This window comes from Gorilla gorilla, chromosome 10 (genome assembly GCF_029281585.2).
Source record: "Gorilla gorilla gorilla isolate KB3781 chromosome 10, NHGRI_mGorGor1-v2.1_pri, whole genome shotgun sequence".
Lineage (NCBI taxonomy): Eukaryota > Metazoa > Chordata > Mammalia > Primates > Hominidae > Gorilla > Gorilla gorilla.
The window spans coordinates 30,367,809-30,387,655 of record NC_073234.2 but is presented as its reverse complement, the minus strand read 5'-3'; the positions used below and the strand labels follow the sequence as shown (position 1 = coordinate 30,387,655).

Sequence of the window (19,847 nt, the reverse complement as noted above, 5' to 3'; positions counted from 1 at the left end):
GCCACAAGTCTTTGAGTGCTGCACTCCTCTAAGACCACAAAGTCACAAAATTTATCACTACCATGAACCTTAGATTATCTGATTCAGGAAAACTTGAAGCTAAAAAGGGTGAGATCTTTGCCCAAAATTATATTGCAATTTACTGGTAGAGACAGGATTAGAATCTGAATCTCTTACTTCTCTATCATCCTGTCTCTCTCTTCGGTTAATTTACTCCATTCTTTTACCACAGATTTCAAAACTGAAATGAAGAAATTCATACTGTTAGTTCCAAAGCATCCAAGTCACATAGAGGCAGCATTTGAGTTGCACAATTGCCTTGAAAGTATTGAGAAAAGATAAGTATGAGCACATTACATTGAGACAACTTCAGGGGTGAGGCAAACCATCCATTTTATTTAGAGGGTCAACTGCCTATCCTTTGCATATGAGTCTAAACCTTACAGCATATAAATCTTTTCAATTGACAGTTTAAAGGTTAGATTAACTACAGATGTACACAAAGCAGTCAATGTATGTAACTCCTGTGACTCTCATTTTAAGTCATTGGACAAAATAATTTCACTGAAGGGATGCCGTGGAAGGAAACCTTCCTCAACCAGAGTACCGAAAAGAAGGCTCACATTGTCAGAATTCTGAGTTTAAATCCCAGTTCCTCACCAACTTAGAACTATACAACTTAGAGCTGCATGAGACTTCTGGAATAACCTAGTTCAATAAAATTTAGACCCAGTGGCCGGGCGCAGTGGCTCACGCCTGTAATCCCAGCACTTCGGGAGGCCCAGCGGGGGTGGATCACGAGGTCAAGAGATCGAGACCATCCTGGCCAACACAGTGAAACCCCATCTCTACTAAATATACAAAAAATTAGCCAGGCATGGTGGCAGGCGCCTGTAGTCCCAGCTACTCGGGAGGCTGAAGCAGGAGAATGGCATGAACCCGGGAGGCGGAGCTTGCAGTGAGCCGAGATCGCGCCACTGCACTCCAGCCTGGGCGACAGAGCAAGAGTCCGTCTCAAATTAAAAAAAAAAAAAAATTTAGACCCGGAAATTATACAATTTGCAAACTTACTTACAGAATTCAAATCTTAATCCTATGCTGTTTTGTTAAGCACTGCACTTATTTCCTGTATGACTGTGCCCTCTTTGTTTAATTGGTTCTCAGAACACAGCATCAGATATTTCTACGTAGCATTTAATACAACTTCACCAACATTCAAGGTAAATATCTCCTTTATTAAATATGAGGAGGTGGGGAGTGACATAAATGTTGTCTTAAAAGTCTACTATTAATCATAATGAATGCCTAGCAAAAATAGACTTAAAGGACTTACAGATAAACAAAATGTAGAGAAATATTGATGACTTCTAACTAGCTGGTAGGAAAAGGTGGTCAAGTTTGAAATGCATCCACTATTTTGAGCTGTACTGCAAGAGAGATTCTGACAGTAAGAGAACTCTTAGTAGTAACTGATAGGGAATGACCTTGAAAGTCAAAGAAACCACTTCCAATCAGCTGAATTTCAAGACTCTGGCAGATCAACAGGGCAAAAGCAACCAAAATTACAGCAGATGTCGTTGAGAGTGGCAGAACCTCTGGCACTTCAGATAATCCCAAACTGAGCGAGCTCATGCAATTCCAGGTGGCTGAATGCCTCCCACGGACAAATCACCGTGATATCTGCAAGAGATGGAAGAAGAGCACGTAAGCCAACCTCACCCCAAGAGAGCTTCTTCACAGAAAGACACCCTTCAGGCAGAGACACTTCACTCCTCTCTCCTGCTCATTGTCCCCTGACTGGGAAGTTCCCTAGCGTGGCCCTGTGGCCCAGGAAGGATCAGACCAATTGCTTAATTGTTGCACCAGGCATCTCTGTTGGTTTCATTCTGCTTCCTTTTTGGGGAGGTGATCCACAGCTTTTGACTGGGGGGTTCCCTGTGGGGTACAGCCCACTGATCACACAGAGTCTCCCCAAACCACAACCACTAAGGAGGAAGCAGAAGTGGAATTCTAGTCAGGCCAAGGGTTAAAATGAAAAGGAGGAGCACTTTGAATCTCCCTGGTCTAGGTATCCATAGTCTTCCCCACCAATCTAGATCAGTTTCTTCTCTAATTGTTCTTCTATTCCTTTACATTTTGAATTGCCTATATCCAATCACATATTGAGAAACGATCACCAAACATCTTTTAATCCAGCTTCTTGTTTTAGACAATAAGATGTTATTATCCCTGAGTTACAAAGAAGCTTGCTGACACACAGAAAGATGAAATAATTAGCAAAAACCACATAGTTGTAGAGCTGAGACTAGAGCCAGGTCAAAGACCTCAGACCTTCACTCCCTATAAACCTCTTTACATTATTCCAAATACACTGTCAGAGTCAAGCATATCTTCCAGATCCCAAAGCAAATTTGTTGGTCTTGTATGCAGCTTGCCAAAATACGGAAGCAGTTGATCTAAAAGAATAGAAAATTTGCTTTATAACAAATTTTAAAGGCTGGAAAATTCATTCGAGATCCCAGGATTGGTATTTGCCTGCAGAAAGATACACTGAGGATTGCCTGGGAAGGACACTGATTACTACAGTTGCTACTGTTTATCAAAGGTGTGTTGGATGAGTTGAAAATATGTCCACACAAAAGCCTGCACATAAATATTTAGGGGCATTTTATTCATTATTGGCAAAACTTGGAAGAAACCAAGGTATCTTTCAATAGGATAAAAAACTGTGTATATCCCTACAATGGAGTATTATTCCGTGATTTTAAAAAATGAGCTATCAAGCCACATAAAAACATGGAGAAACCTTAAATGAATATGGTTAAATGAAAGAAGCTAGTCCAGAAAAGCTATATACTGTATGAGTCTAACTATATGACATTCTGGAAAAGGCAAAACTATAGAGACAGTAAGAACATTAGTGGATGTCTGGGGTTTAGAGAGAGAGAGAAGGATGACCGGGTGGAGCATAGGGCAGCGAAACTATTCTGTATGATACTATATGTACTGCAATATGTACTATAATGGTGGGTACACGGTATTTATCAAAATCCTTAGAACTTTACAACACAAAGGATAAAAACTCTAATTCAAGCTATGGATTTTAATTAACATACTGCATCGACATTGGCTCATCAAATATAGTCACACTAATACAAGATGTTAATAATAGAGGAAACTGTGTAAAAGGGGAGAGATGGTAGAGAGGACATATAGGAGCTCTACTTTCTGCTGAATTTTTCTGTAAGTCTTAAACTCCTCTAAGAAATAAAGTCTATTAATTTAAAAAATATGCAGTGATTGCATTCATTGTATGATATATAAAAATCTGGTAACCAATTTTTAAAATTATATTGCAGGCATTCAGTATGTAAGATCCTCCTCTGGGTGCTAGAGGATGTGTAAAAAGAGGAAATTGGTAAGAAAGTGGTTTGCCAGGTAGAGTGGAGAGATCTCCAGACCTCACCCTTATTTCCAATAGTTCACTTGGTAGCCTTAGACAAAAGACTGCCAATTCCTCTATGTCTCAGATTTCTCCCTTGAAAAATGAAGTTTGGGGAGATGAATTATGAAAATCTTTCTACCATAAAAGTCTGTAATTTATTATTGTATGCCCTCAAAGGTTGTTTGACAAAACAAGAAGGTTTATGAAATTTTGGGCCTACCCTGATTTCTTTTAGGGCTTTTGTATCTCGGCACACATGTACTTATTTCAGAGGGTAAATTAAATCCCCACATTTCTATGTCTTCACAGATCTTCTGCCTTGGGTGTCTCTCATAACTTTCAACTGCCCCTTGAGGCCTGAAGTATATAAAAAGGCAGAACTCCAAGTGCAAAGTTCTCACTTAAATCAGTGGGTGGCTTACCTGTTCCTAGCCCCTCCATTCCTGGAATGTCATCTCCAAATCTATGGAAAAGAATAAAGGGGAAATTAGCTGAGATTAGAGCAAAAGAATTTTGGAGTCACTCACATGGAGAGTTTCTTGATTCAAGGGGGAAGAAGGAGAGGTTTAAGTGTTTGTATTTGAGAAACTCCTTTAGTTTGCCCTGAACTGGAGCAAAGAAAATGTCACTCAGGCAGGTTTTGGTGTATCCCAGTGGAGAGATATTTCTGTCCTGTAGGAACTTAACCTAAAACAATTAAGAGTCAGAAAGAACCATCAGTGGGACAACTTAGTCAAGTTTCACTTTTTATAATAAAAATTAAAATGAGAAAGCAATACAAAAGGCATTAAAAATGATGAATTCATCCATTTGTTTACTTATTCAAAATCATTAACTAAGCATCTATTATATACCGGGCATTTTGTTAAGCACAGAGAGTTAAGAAGAAAACAGACAAATTTTCTGAGTGGTCTTAGCCTCGGATAATAGATACAAATAAATAAATATAAGATATAATGTAAGTTATGATAGCTGAATGTACAAAATGCAAACATGAAAGTAATGATAGTTTGTTAAAGAGAGTCAGGAGTAGCTTCAAAAAGAAATTAGCATATGATCTGTGTGTTGAAAAATCAATAGGATTTTGCCAAGGAGAGGAAGAGGAAAATAAAGAACTGAGGATACAAAATTGGAAGACATAAATATAAGCTATATTTTCTGGAAATGGTCAGTGGTTCAGTGTTACAGATTAATGTAGAGGTTGTGTCAGTAAAGAGGAGTGGTCATCAAAAGCCTGCAAGGCAAAGTCAAAGTTTATTGTAAAAAGCCTCCATTTGCCATGTTAAATTCGGCCACAGACCTGGAGGTTGAGAAGGAAAGAATTCCAGGGATAAAGACACAATTCATCAAAGATGGAGTTACAGAGGAAAAGAGAGGATGGAGTGGAAATTTTTGTAAGTCTGTTTAATATTGTGAGCACCAATTTCCCAGAACAAAAGCAGTCTTGTGGGAAAAAGAAAGCAATAGAAAGTTTTTCTTTTCATTTTGGTCTTACCCTTTCACACCTTTCTTTGGAGGTTTACTCTTGAATTGGCGAGTCTGCCTCTGCTTGAACTTGGGAGGGCCTTTGCGTGGGGTGGTAGGACCCTGGTTTGAAGCTGGAGCAGCCAGAGTAGTGTTGTCACTCATTTTAACTCCCCTGGGGCGGCTGATGTTTCCCTTTCAGCCTCCTTAGACAGTGAAAGATAAAAAAAAGAAGATCTTTCAAGTCATGGAGACCATTGGTTATTAGATCTTTATTTCAGGCTGGAGAAGAAAAGTACTTCAACAAGAAAGCTCGGTATTTTGTGTTGACACAAAAGGGGAGAAGTTATCATCTTTAAAAGGGATCTTTAAGAAAACAGAGTATAAATCAATGCAGGCACTTAATGGAATGGAATGGAAACTTACCTTCTGCTACATTACTTACACAATCTATCAGTTGTGTAAATGGACAATTGATAGATTTTAAAACTCAGAAATCTAGGTAGCTATGCTGTTCCCATGGATCTGCCACTGAAAACAATTTTTAAATAAATAAATTAAAGCTTCGCATTAAGTATAACAAATTAAAATTTAAAAATAAATAAATAAAATAGATTTGCCACAAGCATTCTATGTGAATTTATTATGATGCCGTACTTCTCTGTGACTACCAGTTCTGTCAGTTACAAAGAGAGGAAAATGGACTCAGTGATATCTATAGTCTTTTACAGCATCTGCAATTTCTTTAAGCTTTACATATTCTTCCATCCAGCTGTAAAATAACCTGACTCTAAATGTTTATTGAGCATTTTTTATGGCCTCTGTTTTTTTATAGTCCTTCATGTCCTTATAGTTTAAGATAGGATTATTTTGTTTAATCCTCACATGAACCAGAAACTTTTCGTTTAGTTCTGGGAGATGACAGTGTAGTTGTCTGGACAGGAGGACCTCTGAAGCAGGAATACCAACACCCATGAATATATTCAACACGTCTTAATACACACACACATACAGAAGTTAATGAAGGATAATTAAGTAATACGTTTGTGCTTCAACTCTACGTTGAGACATAAGGTTCTTCAGCCCCCATTTTTCACAAATCTTCAATGCTTTCTTCTATCCACACCACGGACCTATCCAATATGGTGTTCTCAGACTTTAATTTGGCTACAGAAATGCACATTGCCATTCTTCAAATACAAATCAAAGAAAATTATTGAAAAAGATAAATTTAAGCAATTAATGTGTCATTTTGGATGATGTTATTTTCTTTCTTCCTTTCTTTCATAAGAGTTAACAAAACTTGCTCTTGGAAGGAAGATCCTGAAAAGCCCCAAAGAACTCCAGATTGCTTTTGCCTCTTACCCTGAGACAGTCTCTTCTATAAAATCTAGTGTGTGGGGGCTTTGTCTCCATAAGATTCCTTATTTCACCCTTTACAGATTTATGCTAATATTCTTTTTTCTTTTTTTTTTAAGAGAGACAAGTTCTTGCTCCATCAGCCAGGCTGTAGTGCAGTGGTGCAATTGCAGTCATAGCTCACTACAGCCTCAAACTCCTGGTCTCAAGTGATCCTCCCGCCTCAGCCTCCCGAAGTGCTAGGTTTACAGGCATGACCCATCACATCAGCCTATGCTAATACTGTTAACTGCAAACCTCCCTGACAGTCTTTGCCTCGTGCTAACAATGACTCTCTTTACTGGCCACACTGCATATCCCTGAAACCTCATATTCTATAACTTCCAGTCCATACTGTTTTCTTATTTCTTTGACAATTGGGTTTCAATTATTATCCTTGCCTCCAAGATTTTTCTCTTATTTAAATTCTGATTATTACTAAATTATTACCCTTGCCAGTACCAGGGATGGTGAGATTGGCCAGGACCCTGGACCACCTGCTCATGCTGTGATTCCTTCCTTTATCCCCTACTGGACTAGCTTCATGAGGCTGTCCTTCCACTCTCAGAACCTACAACAGTGCATGGTGTACAGTAATCATGCCATATATATTATATTTGTCAAATGAGTTAATAAATTAATTTAGAAATTGAACAGGCCAGGCACGGTGGCTCACGCCTGTAATCCCAGCACTTTGGGAGGCCGAGGCGGGCGGATCACGAGGTCAGGAGATCAAGACCATCCTGGCTAACATGGTGAAACCCCATCTCTACTAAAAATACAAAAGATTAGCCGGGCGTGGTGACGGGTGCCTGTAGTCCCAGCTACTTGGGAGGCTGAGGCAGGAGAATGGTGTGAACCCAGGAGGCGGAGTTTGCAGTGAGCTGAGATCGTGCCACTGCACTCCAGCCTGGGCGACAGGGCGAGACCCCATCTCAAGAAAAAAAAAGAAAAGAAAAGAAAAAAAAAGAAATTGAACAAATACCGTAAACCTTAGGTCATGAGATCCTGACCCTTTGACTTCTCCATCAGAGCACAGAGAAGTCACTAGTTTTCAGGCTTTAGGAAATGCACTGCCAGTTCCTCTGCTCACTAAATTCAGTTCCTGTTCTGTGGGCCCTCTCTACCGCTGGTAGACAGGCAAACTTTGTGTCTGTCCCAAGTGTGGTTGGGACCCTGGGAATCGCTGGTGAGCAGCCAAGATCTGCGCTGTGCTCAGAGTGGACCACCAGTAACTGACACATCCCAGGCCTGCCAGAGTCACAGAGGGCAGCTAGAGAATTGCTCTCAGATCAAGGTTTTTGAACTGCCCAGGATTTTCAAGGTAGAAGAAATCAAAAAGTTTCTTTTCTCTCATCTAAAGAATCTATTAGGGTCAGAATTGCCAGATTGAGCGAAAAAAAAAATTACAAACACCCAGTTCAATTTGAATTACAAAGAAATAATGTTTTTTTAGTAAAGTATATCTCAGCTGTTTCATGGTACATATTTATACTTTAAAAAGTCATTTTTTTTCTGGAATTCAAATTGAACTGGCATCCTTCATTTTTATCTGGCAGCCGTAATAAGATCCAATTAAGTTGGATCCAGAGTTCTATAATGTAAGGGCCTAAAGTGACCCTCATTTGTCAAATTGCCCTTTGATGGTAACATGGTAGAGAGTACACTCTTTAGAATCAAACTGATATAGTTTTAAGTTCCTACTCCACAGAACTGGCTACGTGACTTAGGATAAATTTCATAATCCTCTGTGGGTCTTATTCCATCTATAAAATGAATCAAATAAGACCTTCCTTTTAGGGTTATGGGGAAATTTTAGGAAGACAATATAAGTAGAATGGTACAAAGTGTTCAAAAAGGGCAAATATATGCTAGACCTTCTGAGAGAAAAGAAAGCCATGCAAACTAATCTGTGGTTATGACACTTGTTCACCTGGACTCTGCACCTCCTTCCTCTGGGCCAACTGCTGAAGGGCCCTTGCCATACACCAGAGGGGCAATTATCATCTGCCCTTGCTGGGTAATTCTCTGCTTCCTTCAAACACCCCGACTGTTAACTTATTTCTGGTCTTAAAATTCTGTCTTAAGAAGCTTTCCTTGAATTCCTGTGACACCCCAACAGCAACCCCGAAGAATTTAAAAATCACACGTGACATCCATATTCCCCAATGATACATCCCCTTTTTTCTTGCAAGTTTCTTTTGCATTTTTACATAATTTTGAAGTTACACCTCTAGGCTTAGAAAGTGTTCATGTCTGAGTTTGATGCATTATATGAAAGAAGCCTCCTCAGAAAGAGTTACATAACAGTTGCCAGGTTAATCCCTTGATCCTAATGGTGCTCAGGATTTGCACTAGGTGACTGGAACAGTCGACTAATCCCTATGCAGCTTCTGTCATAGATTTACCCTCCAATTCTCTCTGCAAAACCTTTAGGAAGGGTAGAACACCTCTGACCTTTTCCTGCATTGGAAGCCGGTCCTGTTGTCCATAAACATCACCAAAGGCTAACCTCATGCTGACCACAACTTTCTAGAAATTCTAAGGGCATCTGGAGCTGAGTAACCCTAAATGTATTATCAGACTTGATTTTAGCTGAAAGAAGTTTCACATTTTTTCCTCCAAAAGCATTAGGCAATTTATTCTTTCGTGAGCCAGAACATTTTCCTGTATTTAAAGCAATGTTAGCCCTTCCCCTTTTGAAGATTACAAACTGTTTTTCTGCAGAAATAAGTGGATGCAGCAAAGTAATATTTCAAGGCATACTTTTGTAGGGGACTGGGTTTAGGGTCAACTTAACAAAGTTAAAGATTTGTATAAAGCAAAAAATCATCTTCTGTTTCTTTATACAGCAAAGCCCAGCTGTATATAGTGACAGAGGATGATCCTCTGAAAAGCAGTTTTAGGAGGTTCCTGAGACAGCTCTCTGATGCTGCTGTTATCACCTTACACTTCCAGTTCTCTTTTTCTCAGCAAAGATATAGACAGGTAGACCAGTCCATTGTTGGTGGACAAAGAAAGAGGCAGGAAGGAGCTGGGAAGGGAAGTACTGCTGGGGTTGAGCCCATAAATATCACCCAGGGTCCTGCTGAGGCAGAGAAAATCAATAATTTGAAAAGCAAAGCAAGACCCAAACCAAAGCCATAAAAAAAAATTACCAAAAATCCAGCCAGCACCCTGCTTCAGAATGGAACAAATAAACACTTGACCTCAAAGGGAGAAGGCTCAGCCACCTGCACTGCCCTGCGGTCATTCTCATGCTCTCAGCTCCCCTTCTCCTTTTCCTCACACTCACACCATCCCGGGCCAAGTTTGCAGGCACATCCTGGGAGTAAAGAACTGTTTTCTCTGTGGTTATTTAGTGTCACAGATTCCTCCTTCTTCAGAAAACTGTTTACTATGAAGCTGCAAACAGGGAGGTCACTACTGGGCTCCTTCTAAATGAATTCAGTAATCAAGTTTTGCAGTGACCTTGTAATAATCAAGTTTCACTTATTTGCTTGTCCCATGGCATAACAAGAAGGTCTGCATGTATCTCCTTCATGTTCTTTCCCATTTTCATCCCCAGCCACAGCCCAGGCCCACAGGTCCAACATGTTTTCTTCTGCAATTTTTCTTTTGGAACCTGATCAACCCCCCAAAGCCCTTCAATGATCCTGCTCAAATTCACCAGAAGTTCAGAAGTACTCACGGAGCTGAACGTTGTTCCTATCAGCTGCCCAGCTGCCTTCTTTGCAAAAGACAAGAAGATCTTTGCATCCTGACTTATCTCTCTGTAATACCCTCATGCTGCCTAATCTCACCGTCATAAGCTCAGAACAGTAACCCAGGTGCAAAGAAGTTAGGAGAACATGGGTTGATGCTGGGACAGGCTTAGGAGTTTTCCAATAATTAGAGGCCCTTTCAAAACTGACTTGGGTTCATTCCAGTCAATAAATAGGTATTGTATTCACAAAAACACAAAAAGTGTTGATATCCAAGGGTAAATTTCAGTTTGTGATTCAATATCTTCTGTCTTTTTTTTATTCTTACCTTTAGTTTTCACTACCCCCATTTCTTCCCTTTCCCTGACAAACACACACCTATGTGCGCAATCACACACACACATATACACAGTGACATAATTCTTATGGGGCTCTAGATAACTGGAGAGAAGAGAGGGAGCCACAGTGCCTCCTGCTATACAGGGACATTGAACATGCGGGCAGTGACATTGGGAAACACACAGTATGTCTCCCTAACTGGTATTGTGTGAATTTCCTCAGAGAGATGGAACCTCAGAGTCAAAACTGATATCAAATTCAGTGATATCTGACACAGAAAGGGCCCAAATGACAGCTAGGAATTGTTAACTGAGGACACTTATTTGAGAATCGATTGCCGGATCTTCCGTACCTAAATGTTTCAGGGTGTAGGGTCTAGGGTACAATCCAATTTACTGAGACTCCTTGACTCAGTCTTCCTATTTTATTGATCCACTAGTATTAATTATTAATAGATTAATACTTTTTGTATTTTAAATAGATCTCAACCCATATGCTAGTTATCAGTAAGCTCTTTTGATAAATTTATCATAGAAAGATTAAGTGACCTATTCAAGACTGCAAATAAAATTAATAGTGGAGCCAGGAACAGGGCCCAAATCTGGAAGTACCTTGCATATTCAATTGTCTTTGTGCTGTACTACATCAAAGCAGACATGGACCTGCAGCCCTAAGCAGATTACATGAGCAACTAAACAGCTCGAGAGTCATTCATATGCTCTCCACTGGTCTTTACCAAAATTCCTCTGAGTTTTGAAAGCAATGATTACCTTGCAAAGCCAGGAAAGTGTTTGGTCTCTGGATGAGTCCCTCTGCTCCCTCCTCTGTATCTCCATTACCATTCACATCTTCCTTTACTATTACATACCAGGCACGTGAATGTTTAGATGCTTAGCTGTCAAACTTTTACATATTCTCCATTTTCTTGATGAAAGAATACAAATTTTAAGGACAGTGGAAAGTGCCAAAAGCTGAGTGAATGTTCTAGAATGTTGTTACTCAAAGTGCAGCAGCAGCAACACCATCTGTGCACTTGTTAAAAATGCAGGATTTCAGCCCTGCTCCATACTTACCGAATCAGAATCCACATTTTAACAAGGTCCAAGGTGATGTGTTTGCATATTAACGTTTGAAAAGTACTGTTCTAGACCCATATGCAAGCTTGGGTTTACCACTTATCTGCTATATGGAAAAACTGTCACCTCTCTGAGTCTCAGTTTCCTCATATGTAAAATGAATGATTTAGAGTGTCGGGGTTCTCAATTTTTTTCCATCCCAGTACACTTGAGAAAGATAATCTTGCAATTCTCAGATTCTCAATTTTGAATATGGGGGTGGTTGTGCCATAAGTCTTCTTCCTCCAGAGGAAATCCAGGGGACAGAAGAGGGAGAGATTAGGAGTGTGGAGAAAGTCTAGGTATATAGTTTGAAAAATTCTCCTAAAGCCACTCTAATATGGTTCTCAGGGGTTTAGAATTAGAAAATTCTTAAATTACTCTACAGTCTTAAAAATCTATGTTCCTTCTTGTTTTGGACCAAGTAAAGTAGACACATTTCCTCTCATGCCTCTTGCTAAGTACAGCTAAAAATCCTGGATACTATATATGACAGAAATATGGAATATTTCAAAATATTTGAGAGAAGGAAAACCAAAGAGAGGCTTTAGATGCAAGGAACAATATGGCAGGAGGTTTCCTGAATTTTCTTTTTGTATATCTGGATGTTGATGCAGGAAAAGACAGTAACCCAAAAACACCAAGAGGAGTGAAAAAACAAAAAACCTCCCCAAAAGCCTCTTTTTTCTAGACAAGTGACCAAGAGAGTAGCAAACTAGCAAGAACAAAAACATTTAAACAAAAACCGCCCTACTCCAGTCAAATACCATGGAAAAAAACATGACATGACGCAGCAAAGTCTGAGTGGAGAGCCAAGACTCCCATCTTGATTCAGCTACAACGGGGTGACTTTCTTTCTCCTACCCTAGCTGAGTAGCATCAGAGAAAGCCACATTGGGATCTTGGACTTTTCACCTCCAACCAGTCATAACGAGGCCACCTTCTTCTCCCTACCAGAGTGGTATCAAAGAAGCCCAAGTGGGAAATTTCATCTCCATTCAGAAATAACACAGCATGTAAAAAAGCATGAAATAAAGATTTTAGAACTGAAAAATAGAATAACCAACATAAAAAACTCAATGGGTAGGCTCAAAAACAGAATGGAGAATAAAGAAGAAAGAATCAGTGAACTTGAAGACAGAACAATAGAAATTACCCAATCTGAACAAAAGACAGAAAATAAACCCACCCCCCACAAAAAAAAAGAATAGAACCTCATAAATCCGTGAGACTAAAGACCTAATATTTATGTCATCAGCATCTCAGAAGGAAAGGAGAAAAGAGGTGAAGCTTAAAAAGTACTTGAAGAAATAATGGCTAAAAATGTTCCAAATGTAGTGCAGGACGTAATTGTATAACATCAAGAAGGTGGGAAACCCCAGTGGGATAAACTCAAAGAAATCTACACCAAAATACACCATGGCTAAACTTCAGAAAACTAAAGACAAAGAAAAAAAGCAGAAAGCAGTGAAAGAGAAGCAACACCTTATCTATAAGAAAAATAACTCAACTGACAGCAGATTTCCCATTAGAAACCAGGGGGACTAGAAGGATATGGCACATTTTTCATGTCCTGAGAAAAAGAACTGTCAACCCTCACTTCTATGTCATGTGAATTTATCCTTCTTCAGAATAAGGGGAAATAATGACATCCTCAGACAAAGGAAGACTAAGAGAATCAGTAATCAGAAGACCTACTCTAAAAGGATGGCTAAGGAAAATTTTTGAAACAAAAAATAAATGATAAAAGAAAGAATTTTAGTCTATCTGAAAAGAAAAATGGAAGATAAGAAACTCAACCACCTTCAGCAAGGCTTGGTGGAGAACGAAACATCGTTCAAGGCACTATGAGGTTCTAAGGGTCTGGTCATCATCTTGGATCAAGGATTCACCCACTGTTCCCTGTTTGAAGTGGCTGCTCTTCCTGTCTCTACTACTCTGACTCCTACTGACTCTCAGGGGATTGGTGTAGGCTGGGCAAGCAACAATCAATACACATTGCCTCTGTTGGACGGAGTAGTTTTACCAGATCCCTTCATAGTTCATTGCCTAGTCTAGTGATGGCTGATTTCTGGTCAGTTTGTCTCTCATCTTATCCACCAGGTAATCGGGTTATATGGCTATAAGCAAAATGACCAATCTCAAAGGAATTCCTCCAAAATAACTTTGGTGTATTGAACACTCTAAGCTTTCACAGAAACAAGAAATAAAGCTAATGGGAACCTCGCTATTGATACATTCAATAACATAAATAAATCACAGAAACATTTTGCTAAATGAAAAAATCCACAGTCAAAAGGCAGTGTACTGTTTGACTTCATTTTTGACATTTTGGGAAGGCAAAACTGTAGGGTTGGAGGATAGATCACTGGTTGCTTGGGACTGTGATTGAGTGGAGAAGTTGACTCCAAAGAGAAAATTCAAGAAATTTTATGAGCGGTGATGGAATTATTTGGAATCCTGATCATAGTGGTAGATATACAACTCGATGCATTTGTTAAAACCCGTATGTCCATCACAAGGAGTAAGCTCTACTGTATGCAAGTTTTATGACTAAATATAATAAAATTATTTTCTTAAATCTGTATTCCATAGCTCTATAACTTTTGGTTCTTGATCCCTTCTGACAGATGGAAAAGTATTATTAATTATATATTGGAAAGTAGAGTGCAGGTACTAAGTAATTAGAAAGTAATTAAAAATTTAGCTGTCCTTTAGCTGCTTACGCAAGCGCTAATCTCTAATCTTTCTTTAGTGCTTCTTAAAATACCAGTGAGTGGGAAGACACATTAAAGTCACATTTCCTCCACATTTGGAATCTCCTAGACTGAACTTTCCACTCTGACTAATGCATAGTGGACTCCAGAGGGGAACACACTAAACGTGAAAAAGGGATGTACAAGCCTTGCCCCTCTTTCCCTAAATACCCTACGTTTGATTCTCCAGAACAACGTTAATCTTGGAAAAAAACTTATGAATTAAAAACACAATATTCTTTTCCAGAAAACAGATAAGAGGAAACCTTCCCAACTCATTTCGTGAGGCCTATTTTATCCTGACACCAAAACCACACAAAGAAATTTAAAAAGGAAATTACAGACCAGTATCTCTCATAAATTTAGATGCAAAAATTCTTAACAAATATTATCAAATTAAATACAGCAATGTATAAAAAGAATAATACACTACAGTCAAGTGGGATTTATTCCAGCTTGCAAGGCTTATTAAATATTCAAAAATTAATCAACATAATCCATTATATTAACAAGCTAAAGAAGAAAATCATATGATCACATCAATTGATGAAAATATGATTAACAAAATCCAAAACCCATTAATGATAAAAATTCTCAGCAAACTAGGAATAGAACTAGGAATTCTACTAGAATAGGATTCTCATAAAGAAGCTACGAAAACCTACACATCAGTGAAACAGAGTAGAAAACTCAGATATAGACCTACACAAATATGCCCGATTAATTTTTGACCAAAGAGACAAAAGCAATTCAATGGGAGAGGGATGGTCTGTTCAACAAGTGGTGCTGGAAAGCATGGACACTTTGTCTATGGGTATCCATAAACCAAGAGAAGAAGGAGAAAGAGAAGGAGGAGAAGGAAGCGGAGAGAAAGAATCTTAAACCTCACATATTATGCACCCCAAAAACCTCACACCTAGTACAGACATTAACTCAAATGAATCACAGACTAAAATATAACATGTAAAACTTCGAAACTTTGATTTAAAAATATGAGAGAAAATCTCCAGGCCCTTGGACTAAGTGAAAAGTTCTTACACTTGCCAGTGAAAACACAATCCATAACAGTAAAAATGGATAAATTTGACCTCATTAAAATTAAAAATATTTGCTCTGTGAGAAACTCTAATGGGGGAATTGAAAGACAAATTACAAATTGGAAGATGGGATTTGAAAATCCTATACCCAACAAGGGATTTGTACCTCAAAAATGTAAAGAACTCTCAAAACTTGAGATTAAAAAGGCAACCAATTCAATTAGAAAATGAACAAGAAATACGTGTAAACATTTCACTGACGAGGATATGTAGATTACAAGCACACAAAAATATATTCACCATAATCATCCATTAGGGAAATGCAAATTAAAACCACAATGAGAAATCACCACACACCTATGATAATGATTAAAAAAAACATAGTGTAACACTAAATGATTGCACAGATATAGGAGAAGCTGGATCACTTGTGCATTGTGAGTGAGAGTGTAAAATGGAACAGCCACTGTGGAAAACCATTTGGCCAGTTTTCCTAAAAATAAACATGGATTTACCATGCAACCTAGCAATTGCACTTTTGGGTGTTCGTCCAGTGAAGTGAAAACTTGTGTCCACAAGTGTTTATAGCAGCTTTATTCATACTAGCCCCAAACTGGAAACTATCCAAATTTCCTATAATGAGTGAATAGTTACACAAACTGTGGTACTTTTATACCATGAAAATACTGCTCAGCCGTAAAAAGAAATGAAGTTATTGATACCTACAACAACTGGTATGAACCTCAAGGAAATTATGCTAAAGGAAAAAAGCCAATTACAAATGTACGTATGATTCCGTTTACATAATATTCTTTTTAAAATTTTTTATTTTAAGTTCAGGGGTACGTGTGCAGGTTTGTTACATAGGTAGACAGGGGTTTGTTGTACACATTATTTCATCACCCAGGTATCAAGCCTAATATCCATGAGTAATTTTTCCTGATCTTCTCCCTCTTCCCACCCTCCATTCTCCAATAGGCCTCAGTGCGTGTTGTTTCCCTCTGTGCATCCATGTGTTCTCATCATTTAGCTCCCACTTATAAGTGAGAATATACAGTATTTGGTTTTCTGTTTCTGCATTAGTTTGCTAAGGATAAGGGCCTCCAGCTCCATCTATGTCCCTGCAAAGGACATGATCTCCTTTTTTAAGGCTTTTTTATGTTCTTTGTTATGGCTTCATAGTATTCCATGGTGTATATGTACCACATTTTGTTTATCTAGTCTATCATCCATTTATTTAATATTTTTAAAATTAAAAAATTTATAGAGAGGGTGAACAATTTAGTGGTCACCAGGGGTTAGGGATAGGTGTGAGGAGGTGGGTGTGGCTACAGAAGGGTAGAACAAGTAAGCCTCACAGAGATGGCAGAGTTCTGTATCTTCGTTGTGGTGGTAGTTAGAAGAAGTTTCACATGCAATAAAATTGCATAGAATTACACACACACAGACAAACACACACACACACACACACACACACACAAGAGTGCATATGTAACTGGAGAAATAGGAGCAGGCTCTGTGAATTGTATCAATGTCAGTTTCCTGGGTTGATATTATACACATTTATGCAAAATGGTGACATTGGTGGAGAGAGAGTGAACATTTCAATTTTCTGTAAACCTATAAGTATTTCAAAGTGTAAATTTAAATAAATTTGTTATTCAAAAATTCATAAGAAGGACGCATAGCAATTTCAACATAGTGGCAATCAGATAAATATTTCTTCAAAGCTGAAATATAGGTGACTTGACTCAGCAGGCAGAGCTGTTTCCCCTTTTCCTATACTACCCTCTCAAGCCATTCCTCCTTTTCTTCCTTTGTAGGCATCTCTCACTTCATCTTTTCTAAATACTGAGGTTTCCTAGTATGTGGGCCTTTCTTATTAATTCCGCTGGTATTTATTGACAGTATACTATGTTTTTAGTCAGCGCTCTAGTCTCTGGGATACAGCAGTGAATAAGACAAGGTCCCTGACCTTATAGAGCTCACAGTCTTGTGGAGACGTGGATAACAAACAGAAAAAATAATACATGGGAAATATGTCAAGGGATGTTACATGCTAGAAATAAAGCAAAATGATGAAATAGAGGCACTATTTTAAATATAATGGTTAAAAAAGACCTCTCTGAGAAATTGACATATGAGCAGAGATCTGAATAAAGAAAGAAATGAATCAGGTATGATTATTTAAAGGAAGAACATTTCTGCAAAGAGAATGATCCCTAAAATGGGAACCTGTTTCTCATGAAAAGATTAGCAAGAGGGGCATGATCTGGAATGGAGGAAACAAGGGCTAAGCGTTACCAGATGAGTCTGGAGGATCTAGCAAGTGGCTAGATCATGAGTATGTTAGAATTATAGTGCTACATGACAAATTACCCCAAAATTTAGTAGCCCATAGCAATAGATATTTCTTATCTCCCACAGTTTCTATGGGTCAATCAGGAGCGGCATAGCTGGGTGGTTCCTGCTCACATCTTCCATGAGGTTACAGTCATGCTGTCAGCCAGAGCTGTCATCATCTGGAGCTGAAACCTTCATTTCCAGGATGGTTCACTCAGACAGCTTTTGGTCCTCACCACATGGACCACTCCACAGGGGGCTTGAGTGTCCTTATGACATGGTGCCCTGCTTCCCACAGAATGAATGATCTAAGAGAAATCAAGAGAAAAGACACAATGTCTAACAACCTTGGAAGCGACATGCCATCATTTCTGCCATATTCTATTGGCCACACAGAACTATCTTGATACAATGTGATCAGGGTTGAATACCAGAATCACTGGAGGCTGTCTTGGAAGATGGCTACTACAATAAGCCAATTTGCAGATATAGGTGAAAATAGAATTCTATTTTATTTTAAGTGGATGAAAGATCCCTAGAGGTCTGAAAACGAAGGAAAGATGTGATCATGAGTATGCTTTTTACTCTGTTATGAGAATAAAGGTTAAATCAGACTATTATGGAAATAGAAAACATATAAAGAGAATGCTATGAAAGTCCAGCAGAGGCACAATGATGGTAGGCTAGGGTGCTAACCAAGGAGGAGGTAAGAAGTTGTCAGCAGGTTATTCACTGAAAGTGGAGCTAACAGGATTTCCCCATGCTTGGCCAACTTCTCTTTCTCCATTCCTTCTGGGTGATCCCATCCACTTACATAGTTTAAACCAGTGTTTCTAAAACCTCACAGTTTACCTGCAGAGCTTTTTAAAACATAGATTTCCAGGTCCAACCTCAGGGAGAGATTCTGATGTAGGAGGTTTGGCCTGAGACTTTGCATTTCTAAGGAGTTCCTGGGTGATGGTAGTCTGCTGGTACACAGGCCACACTTTGGGTGTCCTGGTTTAAATTACTATCCATAGTCTGATAATATGTAAATTCAGGCTTATATATTTCACTATCTTTCAGATATCATCTCCAACAAATGACACCATTTTTTTTCAAACTCAGGACTAGACACGTCCAAACGTATGTCCTTATTTCTCCTAATACATCTATTTCTTCTTTTGTATTCTCTATCTCACTTGGGGGTACCCCCAAGGACCCAATCATTCTAGCAAAAAAATCCAGAAGTCATTCCTGATTCCACAGTCCTCCTCATCCTCATCCTTCACATCCCACCAATTACCAGGGCATGCCAATTTCACCTAAATATTTCTCAAATCTGACCATTTCTGTCTATCTCATTATGAGTGTTCAAGCCTAAACAGTCTCCTAATAGATTTTATTCACTTCAAATCCAACCACATCAGTTTGCCAGAATAAGCTAAGTGAAATGCAGAACGATCATGTCCATCCTTTACCTTCAACAGTTCCCCATCACTGATAGGATCTAGGCCGAGTTCGTTATTAACATGGCATAAGAGGTCCGTGGTGATCTGAACACTGTGCCTGCCCTGCTCCAGGTACATTTCTCATTCACATGTAACTTCCACTTTACATTCCAACAATCTTGAACTGCTTGCTTATAATACCCTGCGTATCCCACATCATTTTGGGAGGCCAGGGCCGTGTTGCTGCTCATGTTTCTCCTCTACCTCGAGTGCCTTCTCTTTCACTCCCAACCCTTCGCTCATCAACTACTCAAAACCTACTCTCCCTCTTAACTGAGCACAGTGGTCACTTCCTCCAAAAAGCCTTCCTTGATGTCCTTACATGTACTCTCAAAACACACCATGTATTTTTTCTTTTCCTATGCTCACAAAAAAGATTAAATTTGTCTGCTTCTGTCTTCCCCATTACATCTTTTAGCTACTTGAGGTCTAGGACTGTGTCTTGTTTATTTCTGTACCTTTCCATGGGTCCTTGCATATGACCAGGAATTAAGTATATTTTGATAATTGGACTCCTTTTAGAACTTTCTAAAATTATGAATGCTCTCTCATCCCCCAATTAATACATTAATCTGTAATACAAATCTGTAAAATATGTATTGATTTTACAGATTTTTCTGGGAAGGGGTGCTCCCATACCCTCAGATATACACTGGGCTCAGGAGGGGAAAAAAAAAGCCAGGTTTGCCTAGTGAGGTGTTCCCTAATAACATGAGAAATGAGTGGTGGAATATAGACCATGCATTTACCATTTTT

The 19,847-nt window shown here is 38.9% G+C and overlaps 1 protein-coding gene across 3 annotated transcripts in view; it reads right to left on the bottom strand.

Annotated features, from left to right (window-relative positions):
• Positions 1-552: 552 nt before the first annotated feature.
• Positions 553-19,847, bottom strand: part of PDE6H (phosphodiesterase 6H) — a 183,953-nt gene continuing 164,658 nt past the window's right edge. For 2 of the 3 annotated variants that reach the window (XM_055358728.2, XM_055358730.2), the window contains 3 exons: positions 4,941-5,115; positions 3,868-3,908; positions 792-1,680 (listed from right to left, as the gene is read on the bottom strand). In XM_055358728.2, coding sequence (XP_055214703.1) covers positions 1,604-1,680; positions 3,868-3,908; positions 4,941-5,074 — 252 coding nt within the window. In that variant the 5' untranslated portion in view covers positions 5,075-5,115 and the 3' untranslated portion in view covers positions 792-1,603. Of the gene's footprint in view, positions 1,681-3,867; positions 3,909-4,940; positions 5,116-19,847 lie in introns of all 3 variants that reach the window. The other variant, XM_055358729.2, reaches the window with a different exon arrangement.